The 14662-nt window shown below is 46.5% G+C and overlaps 2 protein-coding genes and 1 long non-coding RNA gene across 4 annotated transcripts; 2 read left to right on the top strand and 1 right to left on the bottom strand.

The window, feature by feature from the left end:
- Positions 1 to 847: 847 nt before the first annotated feature.
- On the bottom strand, positions 848 to 6186 carry LOC103643691 (putative hydrolase C777.06c). Of its 2 annotated transcripts, none has more exons than XR_561198.4 (9): positions 3724 to 6186; positions 3340 to 3475; positions 3081 to 3208; positions 2723 to 2870; positions 2532 to 2637; positions 1736 to 1815; positions 1604 to 1659; positions 1251 to 1360; positions 848 to 1160 (listed from the first exon to the last, which is right to left on the bottom strand). XR_561198.4 is itself a non-coding variant. In XM_008666871.4 (9 exons), exons 1-9 carry the CDS (start codon positions 3921 to 3923, stop codon positions 1103 to 1105), a joined length of 1002 nt encoding a protein of 333 aa, XP_008665093.1. In that variant the 5' UTR covers positions 3924 to 5428; the 3' UTR covers positions 848 to 1102. The 2 variants fall into 2 exon arrangements, 1 of the variants encoding a protein (XP_008665093.1); XM_008666871.4 differs by having other exon boundaries at positions 1604 to 1639; positions 3724 to 5428.
- On the top strand, positions 3466 to 4183 carry LOC118476157 (uncharacterized). The gene is made up of 2 exons (XR_004855533.1): positions 3466 to 3598; positions 3709 to 4183. It is a non-coding gene; the product is annotated as an uncharacterized lncRNA (long non-coding RNA).
- A 4995-nt stretch (positions 6187 to 11181) lies between the features above and the next one.
- Positions 11182 to 14585, top strand: LOC100193369 (uncharacterized). Its single transcript, NM_001138499.2, has 2 exons — positions 11182 to 11339; positions 13976 to 14585. The coding sequence occupies exons 1-2, from the start codon at positions 11195 to 11197 to the stop codon at positions 14344 to 14346; spliced, it is 516 nt and encodes a 171-aa protein (NP_001131971.2). The 5' UTR covers positions 11182 to 11194; the 3' UTR covers positions 14347 to 14585.
- Positions 14586 to 14662: the final 77 nt, after the last annotated feature.

The following is a 14662-nucleotide window of genomic DNA, read 5'->3' as shown; positions in this document are numbered from 1 at the left end:
GTCGTCGCTCGCCATCGGCCAAACAGAAAACAGGTACTACTGTACGCGAACGGTGGCGGGTATTCAAGATCTGGATGATTCATCAAGCTCATCAACATGCACGCGTGAGCAGCACCCCCCCAAAAAAAAAGCTGTGTCGTTCATCATCATTAGCCCGGAGTGGCAGCTCTCTCTCTCTGAACTACTTAGGCGCCATGAGCCCATGAGTGGCTAACCCCGAGGATGCTATCATCATGGCCTCTATCATATTCATCCCTCTAGCTTGTAGTAACTACAGAGCAGTGGATTGTGATTTGTGATGTTACAGTATCACACTCACCACGGTGTTCACAAGTGTTGTGTGTAGTATTAATTCGTACTCGATGCCTCGTACTTGTCAAATAAAACTTTGTGAATTGAGCCTTCTATACGGGTGGTAATCGGTCGGTCCCTCAGACACTCCAGTGCCGTCACAGCTCAAAGCACAACAACCTCGCCGCAGGGTGCTCCCCAGGTTTTACTGTCCCTCCTTTGGGTTTAGTATTGAAATGAGATATAATCCCGATTCTATTCTTTGGATGTCACTGAATTAGAGTTTAAAATTGTGCGGTCTAATACCACGCAATTCAAAGGGGAGACGCCCTGTATTGAGAGAGAGAGTTTTTAGTTATAGTCCAATTCAAATGAACTGTGTCTCTGATTCCTAATGTCAATTTTATGTGAAACTAAACAACATAATTCAGTAAAGCTCATTCCAATTTCCAATATCTACACCCAAACGAGGTATTAGCTCAAAAATAAACAAGAATAGAGTCTAATCCTAATCCTATTCGATACTTAAATTCTATAGTATAAACTCTAGAGCCCGTTACCAACCCTAGTTAGAGCAAAATATTAGCCTTTTTCAGGTGGAGTTGTACAAAGCCAATCAAGAACCCTGAACCCAACTGTCTGAATGTTACACAATCCTTGCGGCCGCAGATAAAGACAAATACAGCCTTGATTTCAATGGACTCTAGCAAATTGTCAAAGTGATCACTGAGTAATTAATATGCACCGGTGGACTTCCCACTAGTACCGAACAGCTAAGTTGGCATCAAAGTGTTGCTAAAACACTGCGTTATCACAGATCAATGAAGACACGCAGGCCGTCATGAGCTAGCTGCACTGGTATTCTTTCCCTACGGCCACAATACAATCTTGCACATCAGCCAAGAAGGCATCTAACACATCGTTAAAGAGCAGAACAAACGATCAGAAACTAGGCGCACCTGCATGACCATCTTGCTAACAGCTGGTTTTCTCTGTGATGTTCAAACTCGTGGTTCATCCCAATCAGCAGAGCTCGTTTAGGGCGTATCCTCTTGACAGCGTCAAGGCTCTACAACAGCCAGTAAACGTTAACATGGTACTCCGTGTTTAAGAGAGAGAGAGAGAGAGAAATCAATAGATTCTCTGATGCATCTTCACAGGCATGACTGTAAATGCTTCCTGGTTTGAGGCTGTGAGCCGTTCTGTTGATCTGTCCTAGCTAGCCTTCTAGGCCGATTTTATGAAGATGGATTAATTAATCTCATATTTAACCGCCAAGTTAGAAAATACTGAGAGGTCCTGATTAAATAACCTGGCTCAGAGTCAAATGGCAACTGCGACCGTCTCCCTGTTCATAGAGCATTAAATCTGTATCAGAAAGTGAAGCTAAATTACGGAAGGTTCATGAAAGATGTATATGAATTAATGGCATGCGGAGGCTTACCGCCCCATGCAACCTGTTTGTTTCTAGTATGAGTAGATCTAGCTGCCCTTGTCCGGTGGCGGTACCAGACTTCGAAATCGCTGCGTGCAAAGATCGCATCAGCAGTTTATCGCAGTAAAATGGAGCGACTGAATAGGAACAAAGAGAAGGGATCCAACTACAAAATGCCACGAATTCAGTAGGTGATAATATACGGAAGAGTGAAGACTCGTGTGGTTCAGAATTTTTTTCGAGATCCAGAAATATACTGGACTGGAGAATGTTGCTTTTGATGAAACACTGAAGTCTTTTCAGTGTATATTTATATAAATTTCATTGTTCCAAAGACGACGTACGGGTTAGCAGGACCTAATATATGGAATAGCTTGCTTAAATTATCCTGATGTTCCCTCTTCCCTACTCCCTGAATTGCCTTAGTTATCACATTATTCCCAATCATTTATTTTTGAAACAGTACATTATTCACAATCATACCAGACCCAAAAAAAAAACTTAATGCCGTGACTGTTTAAAACCACTACTGTTCACAAATAATCATTCTATATAAGCTGACTACCTGAATAGATAATGGAGGATTCCCAATCATTTATTTGAAGCAGTACATTATTCTCAATCATGTCAGACAAAAAAAAACTTGATGCCATGACTATTTAAAAACACTAAGGCATTCTAAATTTGTTGGATTATATAATCTGGACAGATTATAATCTTAAACAAACACCCCCTAAATAAGCATTCTATATAAGCTGACGACTATCTGAATAGATCGAACGAATGGAGGAATGAAAAGGTCTACCGTGCTCAGTTCTAGGTAGAATTCTTGAGACATCAGACAAGTATGCAACTCTCGCTTTCCTCCCGAACAAGAAGCCTAAACAGACATAGTCCTCTCCATGCATGACCTGGCCAGACAACTTCAAGTTAGACAGCTTCAGGGGGTGCAAGCATAACTATATCGTTGCAGCATTTCACGATAATAACTCTTACGGGCAACGGCCAAAACTGAAGCTCCGATGCTACAAATGGCTTGTCAACATCACCCTCGATTATCGTCCAATGGAGCTGAGCAGGTCTGGCGAAGTCATCACCTCCCTGCAGCTTCTGTTCAACCAAGTTGGGGAATCTTGCGGCCACACTGTAAAAATGAGCGGACAATATTACACGATGTGTATGTTGGACCGACAACAAGTGTAATATGGGTACAGGCTGAGCTCAGCAGAGCGTGCAAAGCAGTGCAAAATACTGCTTTGTATTATAGTCCGTACCGTTTATACAGTGATGTTTGACACAAAGAGTGAGATATGGCTGAGATAGAAGACTGCTGAGTTCGAAATGGTAGGATTACCTGTCCATTGTGAATTGGGTGAGAAAAACCGGAACTTTGGCACTACCGTTTCTCTGACAGCTCGGTAGTGCCACCCAGAGATCATCGAGGCCTAAGACAGCATCTGCGTGCTCGTGCGTGAGAATAACCTGCACTTCAGAAAATCCTCCTTTTTTTTAGCCATGTCATCGGTGTACGCTGAACACCAAGAATCTCATTTGACCGAAACTGTGCAGCAGCTGTTTCTGAATGGAGAGAGAATTCACGAGCAAGACCTCACCGAGTCAATGGACGGGACTTCGTGGTGCACGAACCACCGGAGGACTTGCTCTCTGAAGGTCTTGCCGACATCGATCAGGATATACCTGTGAGCTCCATCGTCGTGGCAGTAATCTACCAGGAGGGAGGTGTTGCACCTGAAACCAGACGTGAGTGGCGACAAAGCTGTGCCTATAATAGCCAGCCAACACGGCACGGCCAAAAACGCGGTTCGGGTAGCAGTGTGAGACACCGGATGCTCTTGCCGATTTCCAGGGCAGGTAAAACTCGAGAATTCTCTAGGTCAAGACCAGTTTTGTTTTGAGGCTCTGGCAGTTATTTGGAGCAGAAGCGTTCGCTGAACAGCGATTGGCTATGCTATGCTATGTAGGAGCGCAGCGCTCACCTGTAGTTGGGGTTCCGGTCCGGCGGCAGGGAGAGGGCCGTGGAGCAGACGGTGCACGGAGGCTCCGACGGCTGGATGAGGCATCGCGCGTCGGGGAGCGCGCCGGAGCAGCCGGTGCCCAGAAAGATGAGTGATGAAGACGACGAAGCCACCGCTGCGGAACCTCCTGTTGGGCGCGTGGGCACCGGACCAGAGTCCATGGCTCGCGTCACAGGTTCTTGGCTTCTTGGTTGTTCTTCTGCTGGGAGTTTTTTTTTTAAAAAAAAAAAATTGGATTTTGAGCTCTGGTTGTTGGGTTCGTAGTTGGTTTCTTGCTACGTTTCTCCTCTTTCTTGCTTCGGTTGGCTTCCAGTCCGGGGGCGGGAAGTGGTTTTCCTTCCATCGGCACTATATGTTAGTGGACGACGTGATCCTGATCCAAGCAAAACTTGTTCTGGTCAACTTGATTAGCTGATTATAGTCCCTCTATCTATTTTCATCTACTGTCTTGATCACAAGAGACAAAGAGTAAAAAAAAAAAAAAATCTGAGCCGTCGGTGCTTTGATTCATACATAATACGGTAGCACGTTAAGCTCTACATCGATATCGTTGTTGAAGCCGCGGTTGATTTTTGACACCGACGCTCATCCTGATATCCTTGTTGCCACTACTTCGACATAAAAAACATAAAGATAACAATGTCTATGCCGATATCGTTGTCTTGGTCACATCAGGCTTTTCATACAGTGTTTTACTTCTCAAACAGCTAATTGCATAGCTAATAGTGCGGGTTAAATCAGGTTATAGTGGCTAAATAGTTTTAGCCTTTATTAACAGCTATATCTAAAGATAACAATGTCCATAGTGAGAGATTTAGAATCTTGCTTATGGATCCTTTACTTTAGCTTTCTATGCCAGATCCACGATAACAAATATGAAATATCGACCAATCGAGTACATAAGGTAAGTTAATTCTTGAAAACCTTAAAAAAAATTTAGTTAATCTCGAATCTCCTCCACCCTAGATTCTCGGGTTCCTTATCCAATATTTCCAAAACGTTACACAAATGTCATTGCTTCTATGATTGGATCATTTCCTTTTATATACAGAGGCCACCCACCTGACTCGATGCTCGACTCCCATCCAACGTCACCTTCCAGCTGCGGGCCACCACCTCCTGACTTTGGTGGTCAGTGACGTGGCTTAGTCATCCCTAAACCGTCGTACCTCTTCTCCATCAACCCTTCAACGTTGTTCATCGCCCAACATCTACGCCAAAAGTCTAAGAAAGAACCAACCGAGAATCCCATTGTACGGAGCGACAGTGTCGCTCCTCCGTCTGATAGTGCCGCTCGAGCAAAAATACTTTGATTGTGATGAAACTTGGTGCACAGTGAGACATAGAGAAAATAAAAAGGTTCCATGAGTTTGAGCACCAAAATATCAAAACTTGAGAATCATGTCACAAAACTCAAATTGGAGTTGGGCTTTTCTCAAAAGTACAAAACAGTAGAAACTTATTTTACAAATTGAATCAACCCATACCAGAAGTTATCTACCCAAAAATTCATCTCAAACTCATATTTCACAAACTCACTTCAAAGGTCCAAACAAAAGTGTTTGAGAAGAGAAGACAAATCAAAATCTCCAAAGAAAACATAATTTGGATCGAAATAAAATAAAGAGGTCATAGTGTGGTCAAGGCCATGCTTCCCAAATAAAAAAATGCATAGAAGCAAGTGTCAAAACTGCTAAGGATATCGCTAACAAAGGGAAAATGGAAGTGCAAACCACAAAATAAAGAGATGGCTGATTAGTGCAGCCCTTCCTCTTATTTATATAGATTTTTTTTCACATTCCTAAATTACCCTTAGATACATGGAACTTATCTATTTAGCAAGGGACGAAATGAATCAACTCTTAATTCGATGACCTGATTACCACCCTTCCTTCGCAAAGTTGCTTTACGGTGGTTTCACGTATCACCTTCGATTCCCTCCAAAACCACGCTGCTAGGTTTTGAGGCCAAACCCTAAAAACCATCGCCATGTGGTTTTGAGGTTTAACCACCAAACCTCCTCTACAAGAAGCGTATTCTATACACGTCCCCCCATATCCTGGACACGTGACCCGTCGATCCTCAAAAGCGTGGCAACATGATCCTCTATGCCATATCCTTGCGCCTATTGATAACCCCAAGTGTTAGCCACTGTAGCGGTCATCCGACTTCTCTAGTCTCTCATTTAAGACTCAGTGCTCTCCCTTCACCGCTCTCGGTCCATCAGTACGAACCCACTTGATCTAAAAAGTTTCATTGATTTATCTTTTAAGAATTTTTTTTCTTAATCACAAAATCTAGTCTTAATTAGTTCTTGTCATATTCTAACATAACATGCTTGTTATTTTCATATCTTGAGTTCTAGACTTCAATTGATGTGATTCTAGTTGGGTTAATTCACTAATATCATCTAGTTTAATATGACAAAGCTAATTATATTTTGTGCTTAAGATGAAGTCTTTAATTTTATGTTTAGCTTTTGTAATCATTTACTCCATTCTGATTTTCTATTTTAAAGTGAATCGATCCTACAATCGCCCATAAAGGTTGGTTGGGGAGAGAAACACAGCCTCTTGGACATGCGTAGAATATAACCAGAGCCCAAATCACTTCACTCTTAGGCCATATTCGGTCCGTACACTTGTATATGAACTTTAGGTTACTCCATTGTTTCCTTTAAGATAAAAACGTAAGAACGCTTAGCATGTAAAATTTTGTTCACTATTCCGATCAATGTGGTGTCAAAGTAGAATTTCAAATTAAAGTTGTTAAAAAAGTACTACATGCGTTTTACATTAACACACCCAAAAAAAACATTGCACTAGCTACACTGGCACTTAGAAATGATATTTTGCAGAAAGTTTGAATTGAATATTATTTGCAAATAAAACTACTAGAATGACAGTTTTCATGTAAAAAAATACTTCCTCAATTCCAAAGTCATATGTTTAGTTTATTAGCAGTTAAAGGGTCTTCGGATACTCCCTTTCGTAAGATTGTTTCAGTGCTATAATTAACAAAGAAACCTGTTTAAATAAGTGGCTTTCTTAAAAATGGGCCTTGTTTTGAATTTTGCACTAGACCACCCAATCTCTAAGGACATCCTGCTTTGGCCTAGAACTAGAAGGCCACGATGATCCAAGCCACAAATGAAGATCGATGACCCAAACAAACCCTAAAAGATCTGAAAACCTTAAAGCCAACAAAATTAACTCATACTTTTAGCTAGGTACTAGTAGATAAAATCTCATTTTCCCAAAAAAAATGATGTGCCAATTTAGTGAAAGTAACCGAGAAAGTAAAGAGATTATACTATATAATAGAATCAACTAAACTATGTGAAGAAAAAGCCTAAAATAAAATATGCGCATGAAAGAAAGCCATGAACAAAATGATAAGGTTTATATCCATCTAAGAAAACAAATTATCTTTTGATTTTGTAGATGATGGAGCAGATTCAAATATCATGAAAATAATGTTCTGGAGAACTTCATGTCCGAGATACAAATGGATGTTTTGGACATATGATTGCAAGAGTTGTTGCCAATGATAGATATGAAAACGGGCTGAAGAACAAACTCTACATACGTTGCTGCTCCGATATGTGACTACGCAAAATATTTGTCTATGCTTAATCACTTGCGATTTTATTCAGATATGTGACTCTCTGTTAGCTACCTGGTTTTCGTTCAGATATGTGCCTATCTGAACTGTAGCTGTAAAACTGTTACCAATGTAACAGCCCTGATGCTATTTCTGAAATTTCTTAATGAACCTGAAAAACTGAAATTACTATCCACAACGGAGAGCTTGAACATGTTCGATTGTGTTCTAGCGGTTGATCAGATTGTGCGAACATGCATCACAGTGTGAACTTCCTACTTGGTCTGATAATGTGAACATGCATTATAGTGTCAAATCCGCATGACGATTATTGTTGCAATCATTATTTACTCCGTATGATTTGATCACGACACACTCGGTATTATATATTTATAATTGATCTTGTCTTTGTACAAAATATCAAGTACTTTGCTTTTTATCTTTCCATAATTTCCGGTGGCAGATGCAGGACAAAATTGGACGACACCGTGAGAGACAAAATCACTAGACTAGATCATTTGATAAAAATAGTTTTATAATAATAACATGGATGTTAAATGATAATACGAGGAGTGTTCTAAAATGGTATGAATACCAAAAAATATTTTTGGCCACCCTAAGGGAGAGCTGTAGAGGGAAAAGGGGCGGAGCAGACGCACACGCATCAGCATGTCGGTGTCGCGAGTCGGCGAGTCCACCGCGAGATAACAATGGTGAGGCAACAAAAGGCGAGGGTAGCGAGGGTATGCGACGATGGGACGACGGTAAATGGCGGTGACGAGGCGACAAGGCGGCGGTGAGCAACAATCATTGCTGCGTTATGACAGCACGACGGGACCCTAGTGACGTAGGAAGCGCAGAAGGCACCGTGGTACTAAGGCAGGATCCTAACGATAGCTTGCCCATCCACATATGCGAACTATGAGGCAAAGTAGCGGCGCTGCATGTACGATGTCGACAAAGGCGACGAGCTGACTAGTGACGAGGAGGTAAGGTGGCGCTGGCAGCAGGCAGGTTAGGTCACCCAACCGATCATTAGATGACCGAAGGAGCAAGCTAGCCGCGAGTGGGCTAGAGTTAGGGGAGAGAATCAAACGACTCAGGTGGGAGTGTGCTGAGCAGTGGAGCGCCGAGAAAAAATAGATCATAACCCAGTTTTCATTAAATTAGATTAAAACCTAGTTTTCATTAAATAAAAGTTTGTTTATTTTGTTGCATATCCAAGTCTAAGTATAAGCGCTAATAAAAATTAAGGTGGGGCCATGATCCCATTGCCCACCTCTTGTGTCCGCCCTTGGTAATTTCGTATGTCAAATTCGAGGCTCTTGCGGTTTTGCATGGATCTGAGGCTATTTTCAGCAGCTTACTCATCTTCATCTCTTATTTTAAACTTTACTTTATAAATAATGTAGTATATAATGCTAAATAATGTTTTACATGACCATATATACAATCTAGTGACCATAGCCTCACAAATGGCGATCTGTGAGTCATCTTCATAAGCTAGGATGGAAGAGCCCGCGAACGCCAAAGGAGCTTTTCGACATAGCGACCAGCCATGCGTCGGAGAGGACGCGGTGGGAGCCATCTTCGATCGCCACAAGCGAAAGGTTGGGCACAACGAAAAGTCGAACGAGGGTGTCGACCGTCAGTCCAGCGCAAAAGGGAGAAGAGGCCGACGACAGCGAGTACGACGTGTCGATGGCAGTGGCAAGCCAGATGGGAAGAAGGCCTCGAACCGAGAAAACCATCGACCAGTTCGAAAAAGCTCCTCGAAGCCCCCATGTCCGAACCATCTGTGCCAGGTCTCGACATGCTTATAAGGATTATGGGTTACTCAGAGAATTTGTACTCAAAGTTGCACCGTTGACTCGAACCCCAAAAAAGACCAAAAAAAAAAAGACCAGGGGAAAGTGGAACGCTTGCCTCACCAAGACTGGCCATCAGCCCATCACACAAACGACGCGGGTGAGGACGTCTCGATTTGAAACGCTGCTTGGACGCCCCAAACCGTTCTATACTCCTACCACAGTTTCCCGGGGCGATTGGTATCAACCGTGAACCATCCGCTTGACTATGTCAAAAGATGTTATATATCGTGTAGGGTGGAAAGTAACCTAAGAACGGAAGACACAGGTTAGACAGACGGCGAGATGGAAAAATGAAAGGATACGTGGAAGTGAACGAGGGGAGTGGACCGGGAGGTCGGAAGAAGAGACGTGGGTGAGAGGATGATAGCGGTGACACAACACTGAAGGAAAAGTACTAGTAGTTTATGGAGTAGAATAATAGTTATGCAGACACATATGAGCAGGAGCACTGGAGCAGCCCATATTTTCTATTCTATATAACAAACACGGACGGAAACCGCGTCCTCCGTTCGGCCACGTTAGCTTAATTAATTCCTGTCGTCAGATCGTGAATCAACGTTGTACATCAACCTTTGCGAGACGTTGCGCTCGCCTTCGGATCCGTGCTGGAAACATCCAGAACGTGATTAAAAAACAAAACAAAGGGCTGATAAAAAAACAAATCCAGAACGCGATTAAAAAACAAAACAAAGGGCTGATAAAAAACAAAGGGAGAAAACATCACCTTCTAGCGCTGGGCGAAAGAGCAGACGCACCCGCGCGGAGCAGAGGAGAAGAAGGCGATGCAGGTACAGAGGTACTTCTTCATTGACGCCTTATATTTTCATCCCCTCCCACCTCCTGTTCGAATTCGTGTCGGGCCGCCACATCCCAGTTCCACCTCCTTCCTCGGGCCACCGCATCCTAGCTGCCTCTCTTGCTTCTTCAGCAATAGTGCATTCAGCCATACTGCCTACTGCGTCTTCTCTAACTTCGTCAGAAACCAGTTCGTCGTTTTCACCACGCGCGCAGGGCGCGCGCTAGCTACTAGTATATATACTAGTAGGTGGAGAACCATTCCAATTTCCAACACCGGACGTGCGGCCCTCCAGCAGTCCAGCCACGGTTACACCGAAACCACGACGACCGCGCGACACCAGAACCACCACCCACCCGGACGCGTGGCCGACCTGGCGTATCGCCCAATTGCAAATGGACCCAACGCACGACGCACAGGATATCCTCCTGTCACATACATGGAGCGCACGCCCACGGCTAGAGATGTCCAAACGGGCCGCCCGGGCCCGGTCCGGCCCGGGCCCGGTGAAGCCCGGCCCGTTTTGGGCCCGGCCCGCCAGGCACGATTAAAAAACCGGGTCGGGCCGGCTAAGCACGCGAGCTCAATTTCTTGTCCGAGCCTGGCCCGCAACGGGCCTAAACGGGCCGAGCACGAAAAAAACGGGTCGAAAAGCGGGCTATGCGGGCCGAAAAGCACGTTTTAGTGTAAAAAAAACGGGTTTAACGGGCTTAGAGCTAAACGGGCCGTGCCGGGCTAGCCCACCTTGCCTAATTTCCTGTCCGAGCCCAGCCCGCTTATTCGTGCCGGGCCGGCCCGGGCCCGCATATAACCAGGTCGTGCCGGGCTCGGACCGGACCCAAAAAGCGGGCTTCGTGCCGGACTCGCGGGCCTCGTGCTTATTGGACATCTGTACCCACGGCCCACCCACGCCACGCTTCCTTTCCTCCCCGGCGCGCGTCAACGTGACGAACCAGTATAATACCTCAACGCCACACCCATGGGTTCGGTCCGGGTCCAACAACAACAACAACAACAGAGAGGAAGAGTCGTAGAGAGCGAAGATCGAAGCCAAACAAAGATGGCGCGGAGGACCACCAGAGAGCCCGCCGCCGCCGTCGTCTTGATGCTGCTCCTGGCGGCGGCCACGGCGGCAGCGGCGGCGGAGGAGGAAGCGTTGCCGATGGAGGCGTACTTCTCGGCGGCGGAGCTCGCGCGCATTGCCGGGTACGGCGAGGAGCCGGTGTCGTCGGTGTCCGTGTCCGGGCAACTCACCTGCGAGCTCTGCCTCCGCCCCGGCTCCCCCCTCCTCGCCTTGGAGATGGCAGGTGAATTTTTTGAGTTCCTCGCTCTCTTCCTTGTCCCGTTTAACTACTCCTATGATCCTATCTGCTGCTGCCGCCGCCGCTGTTGTTGTTTGTTCATTCCACCCACGCAAACGCAAGCACCTGGATTCACTAGTTCAGTAGCCAAATTGGGCATTGAAATCCAGGTAGAGCAGTAGCCAAATTGACTAGTTCAGTAGCCAAATTGTGTCCGGCCGGTCGATATAATCTTGGCTGATTGATGAAGAAGGTAGAGCTGTCGCCGGCCGGCCGGCCGGCCCGGGGCGGCCGCCAGACATCTGTCCCATATGCTGTAAACTAATCAATAATTAAACAAATGATCTCTGCGCCGTCGTCTACGCAGCAGCCAGCAGCGCGTGCGTGCGTGCCAGAGCCTCCGCTGATCGAGTCACATTCAGAGACAGAGACGAGCGAGCAGGCGGCTGGTCCTTTTCGCGCGCGCGCGCGGTGGCGCCTCTGGTTGTTGGCCGGTTAACGCATGCAGACGGGTTAGTTGCCGGCTGGGCCATGGCAGCAGAACAGAAAGCCGGCCAGGAGGCAAAGCAAGGTCGTCTCCAACGGAGGAGGGTCGAGTACGCACGACGACGACCTTGTCGTCCTCTCTCCGTGGACAGCGAGCGCGGGGACTAGCTAGTCGTCGATCGAGCACGGGCGCACGGCGTGCTTAGCGCTTGCTGGTCACGTACGTGCCTCACGCAGGGACAGGACGGGACGGGAGGACGGCGTCCGCGTCGCCAAAGCAACGGGTTCACGAGCGGTAGTACCGCTTGCTTGGCTTCCCCAAAAAAAAGGTCGTTACGTTTAGCGACCGTTTGGTGCAGTAGCGGAGCTTGCCGAAGCCTTCCAGCGGTTCTGTCTGTGACCACGTACGCCGCCCGTACCACTAGCACAGGGTGAAGCAGATTCAACGAACATTCGTATACGCTGTCCCCTTCTCTTCTCTTCTCTGCTCTCTCGCTTGGCTTCATTGTAGCTTAGCCGTGCAGGAAGAAGAGAGAACATTTTTTTATACACACACTAGTGTGTGGCCGTTAATCTCCCTGCGCGGTTAAAAGAAGAAGAAGAAAAGTTCTTGTATATATATGCATATAGAAGCATGCATGCTAGAAGATACACTAGTTTTAGGTATATGTCTGCCCCCCTCATATCAGCGCCGCGGCCGGAGAAGAGGAATTATTAGGTATGCTTTGTTGCAGATTTGTTGCAACAACATATCCTTTCTATTGAATGTTATCCAAGTTCGTTCTTGCGTGTGTGTGTGTCGTAGAGACGTCGTGCTCGTAGACAAGGTTAGCTCGCCTAATTCTCCCTGCTCTCCGTCTACTACTCAAGCAAAAAGCGCCTAAAAGCCACACTACACACTAGTCTCTGAGGCGGGCGTGGGCCAAATGCTCTCATCCTTTCTGCAAGTGGCACAATCCATTCCAGACGACGAAAGACGAGACGGACAGTGTGGCTCCACTGATGAAAGCGAGCTATCTAACGCATCTCTAGCTAGCCGCGCTGCTGTCTGAATTAGGGATGGCAATGGGTACCCGAAACCCGAAACCCGATGGGTAAAAACCCTATTAGGGCACGGATATGGCGGATTTTGATATCCATGGGTATTTTATTGGGTCATTTTTTATGCCCATCGGGTACGGTGGGCGTGGGTATGTTCTCTATTACCACGTACCCGCTACCCGATGGGGAACCCGCTAATATATGACACGTGGATCCGTATTTATATGTCTCATATAAAATGAATTTGCTCCCGATGGGTAAAAAACCTATTAGGGCATGGGTAGAATCAATGCTATGTTTTATGTGATTTGAAGGCATGATATTGCCATTTAATGTTGAATATTGTTGCACCTGTGATAAAATTATGTTGGGTTCGATACATTTGTTATGCTGGTACTTATTTTTGCGATTCAAATGATCATGTCTATCGTGATGTTAATGGGTATGGGTACCCGATGGGTACCCGCTACCCATGGTGGGTATGGGTATGGCGTAATTTTGTACCCATGATGGGTAGTGCGTATAGGTATGGGTCAATTTTTTTCTAGTGGGTATGGGTATGACTTCGTGTGCCCACTGGGTACCTTACCCCTGCCATCCCTAGTCTGAATCCGACTTGATGCGCGTACGATGGCATGCAGCGCAGGCCGGTGCTATCGCCACGGACTCAAAGTGGTCTTAGAATCCGCGCTTTGATTTAGATAGATGTGCATGCATTCATCAGCCATTTTCCTCCGATCGATTGGGGGGAGAAATTTGCTCGCCCCTGTTACATCTCCGAACTGGCCGGTGCGCTCCGACTCCGAGTGGACTCCAATAATCCGTATAGTAGCCGCCCTTCGTCTCCCGTCGCCGTCAACGATCGTGCCGTGATTAGTTTCCGTATCAAAAATAATAATATTCACAGTACTATATCCTCAAAAACTAATCGAGATAGAGTTCCTGCAGGAAAGGAATTGTATATACCCAGCATCAGCTAACACATCAGCAGTACCGCTTGCTCTTTACTGACAGCTAGCTAGCTAGCCATCAGGCATCAGCCCATCTCCACATGTTTTCCATTGGCCGGGGCGATCCAATGACGATCGTTTTTCTTCTTCTATGGTGGTCATCAGGTGCTAAGGTAGCAGTGACCTGCGACTGCGAGAGCCAGCATCCCATTCCCAGCGACGAACCGGACAGCCTCGCGCTGGTGGCCGCGACGACGGACGAGTCCGGCAACTTCACCATCGACCTCCCCGCGCGGCTCCACGCCACGCCGGACCTGGAGAAGGCCTGCGCCGTCAAGGTGCTCCGGCTGCCGGCGGGCTCCGGCTCCTGCCGCCTCCGCCACCGCGCCGGCGACGCCTACCGCCTCAGGCTGGCGTCCGCGGAGGACGGCGCCCGGGCCTACACTGCCGGGGTGATACGGCTTCGGGACGGCGACACGCCGTCCGACCGTTGCGTGGGTGCGCGCGGAGGACCACGTGTCTCTGGGAGAAGGTGAACGCCTGAACGGTTGGAACTGGTACGCCGTGAGGAGGTGGGAATGGATACCGGGGTGGTGGTACTGGTAGCAGTAATACGCCGGACGAACGAAGAGTTCGCGCGCGCTTGTGTAGTTTTGATTTTGAAGGGCCTCTCGTATAGCAGGAATGAATCAGGCATGCATGTGTAAACAAATGTAGGCCAGAAGTATGTGTATAGTTCTTTGTAACGATAAATGTCAATGCACCAAACAATTTTAAAATCAAATTTGAAACAGTAAATTAATCCAAACGAAAAAGTTTTCAACTATAAATTTATATAACTCACCAAGATGT

Source organism: Zea mays, chromosome 1 (assembly GCF_902167145.1).
Source record: "Zea mays cultivar B73 chromosome 1, Zm-B73-REFERENCE-NAM-5.0, whole genome shotgun sequence".
Classification (NCBI taxonomy): domain Eukaryota; kingdom Viridiplantae; phylum Streptophyta; class Magnoliopsida; order Poales; family Poaceae; genus Zea; species Zea mays.
The sequence above is the reverse complement of the archived record's forward strand: the minus strand, read 5'-3'. Positions and strand labels throughout refer to the sequence as shown.

Bases quoted from the DNA above. Each gene is read 5' to 3' on its own strand.
- LOC103643691 (XM_008666871.4), bottom strand. From the start codon at position 3,923: ATGGACTCTGGTCCGGTGCCCACGCGCCCAACAGGAGGTTCCGCAGCG. The intron at 1,816-2,531 runs GTAGACCTTTTC...CTTTGCACGCAG, and splicing joins TCTACCTAGAACTGAGCACG to CGATTTCGAAGTCTGGTACC. The intron at 1,361-1,603 runs GTTATTTAATCA...TGGCTGTTGTAG, and splicing joins GCCATTTGACTCTGAGCCAG to AGCCTTGACGCTGTCAAGAG.
- LOC100193369 (NM_001138499.2), top strand. From the start codon at position 11,195: ATGGAGGCGTACTTCTCGGCGGCGGAGCTCGCGCGCATTGCCGGGTAC. The intron at 11,340-13,975 runs GTGAATTTTTTG...GGTGGTCATCAG, and splicing joins CCTCGCCTTGGAGATGGCAG to GTGCTAAGGTAGCAGTGACC.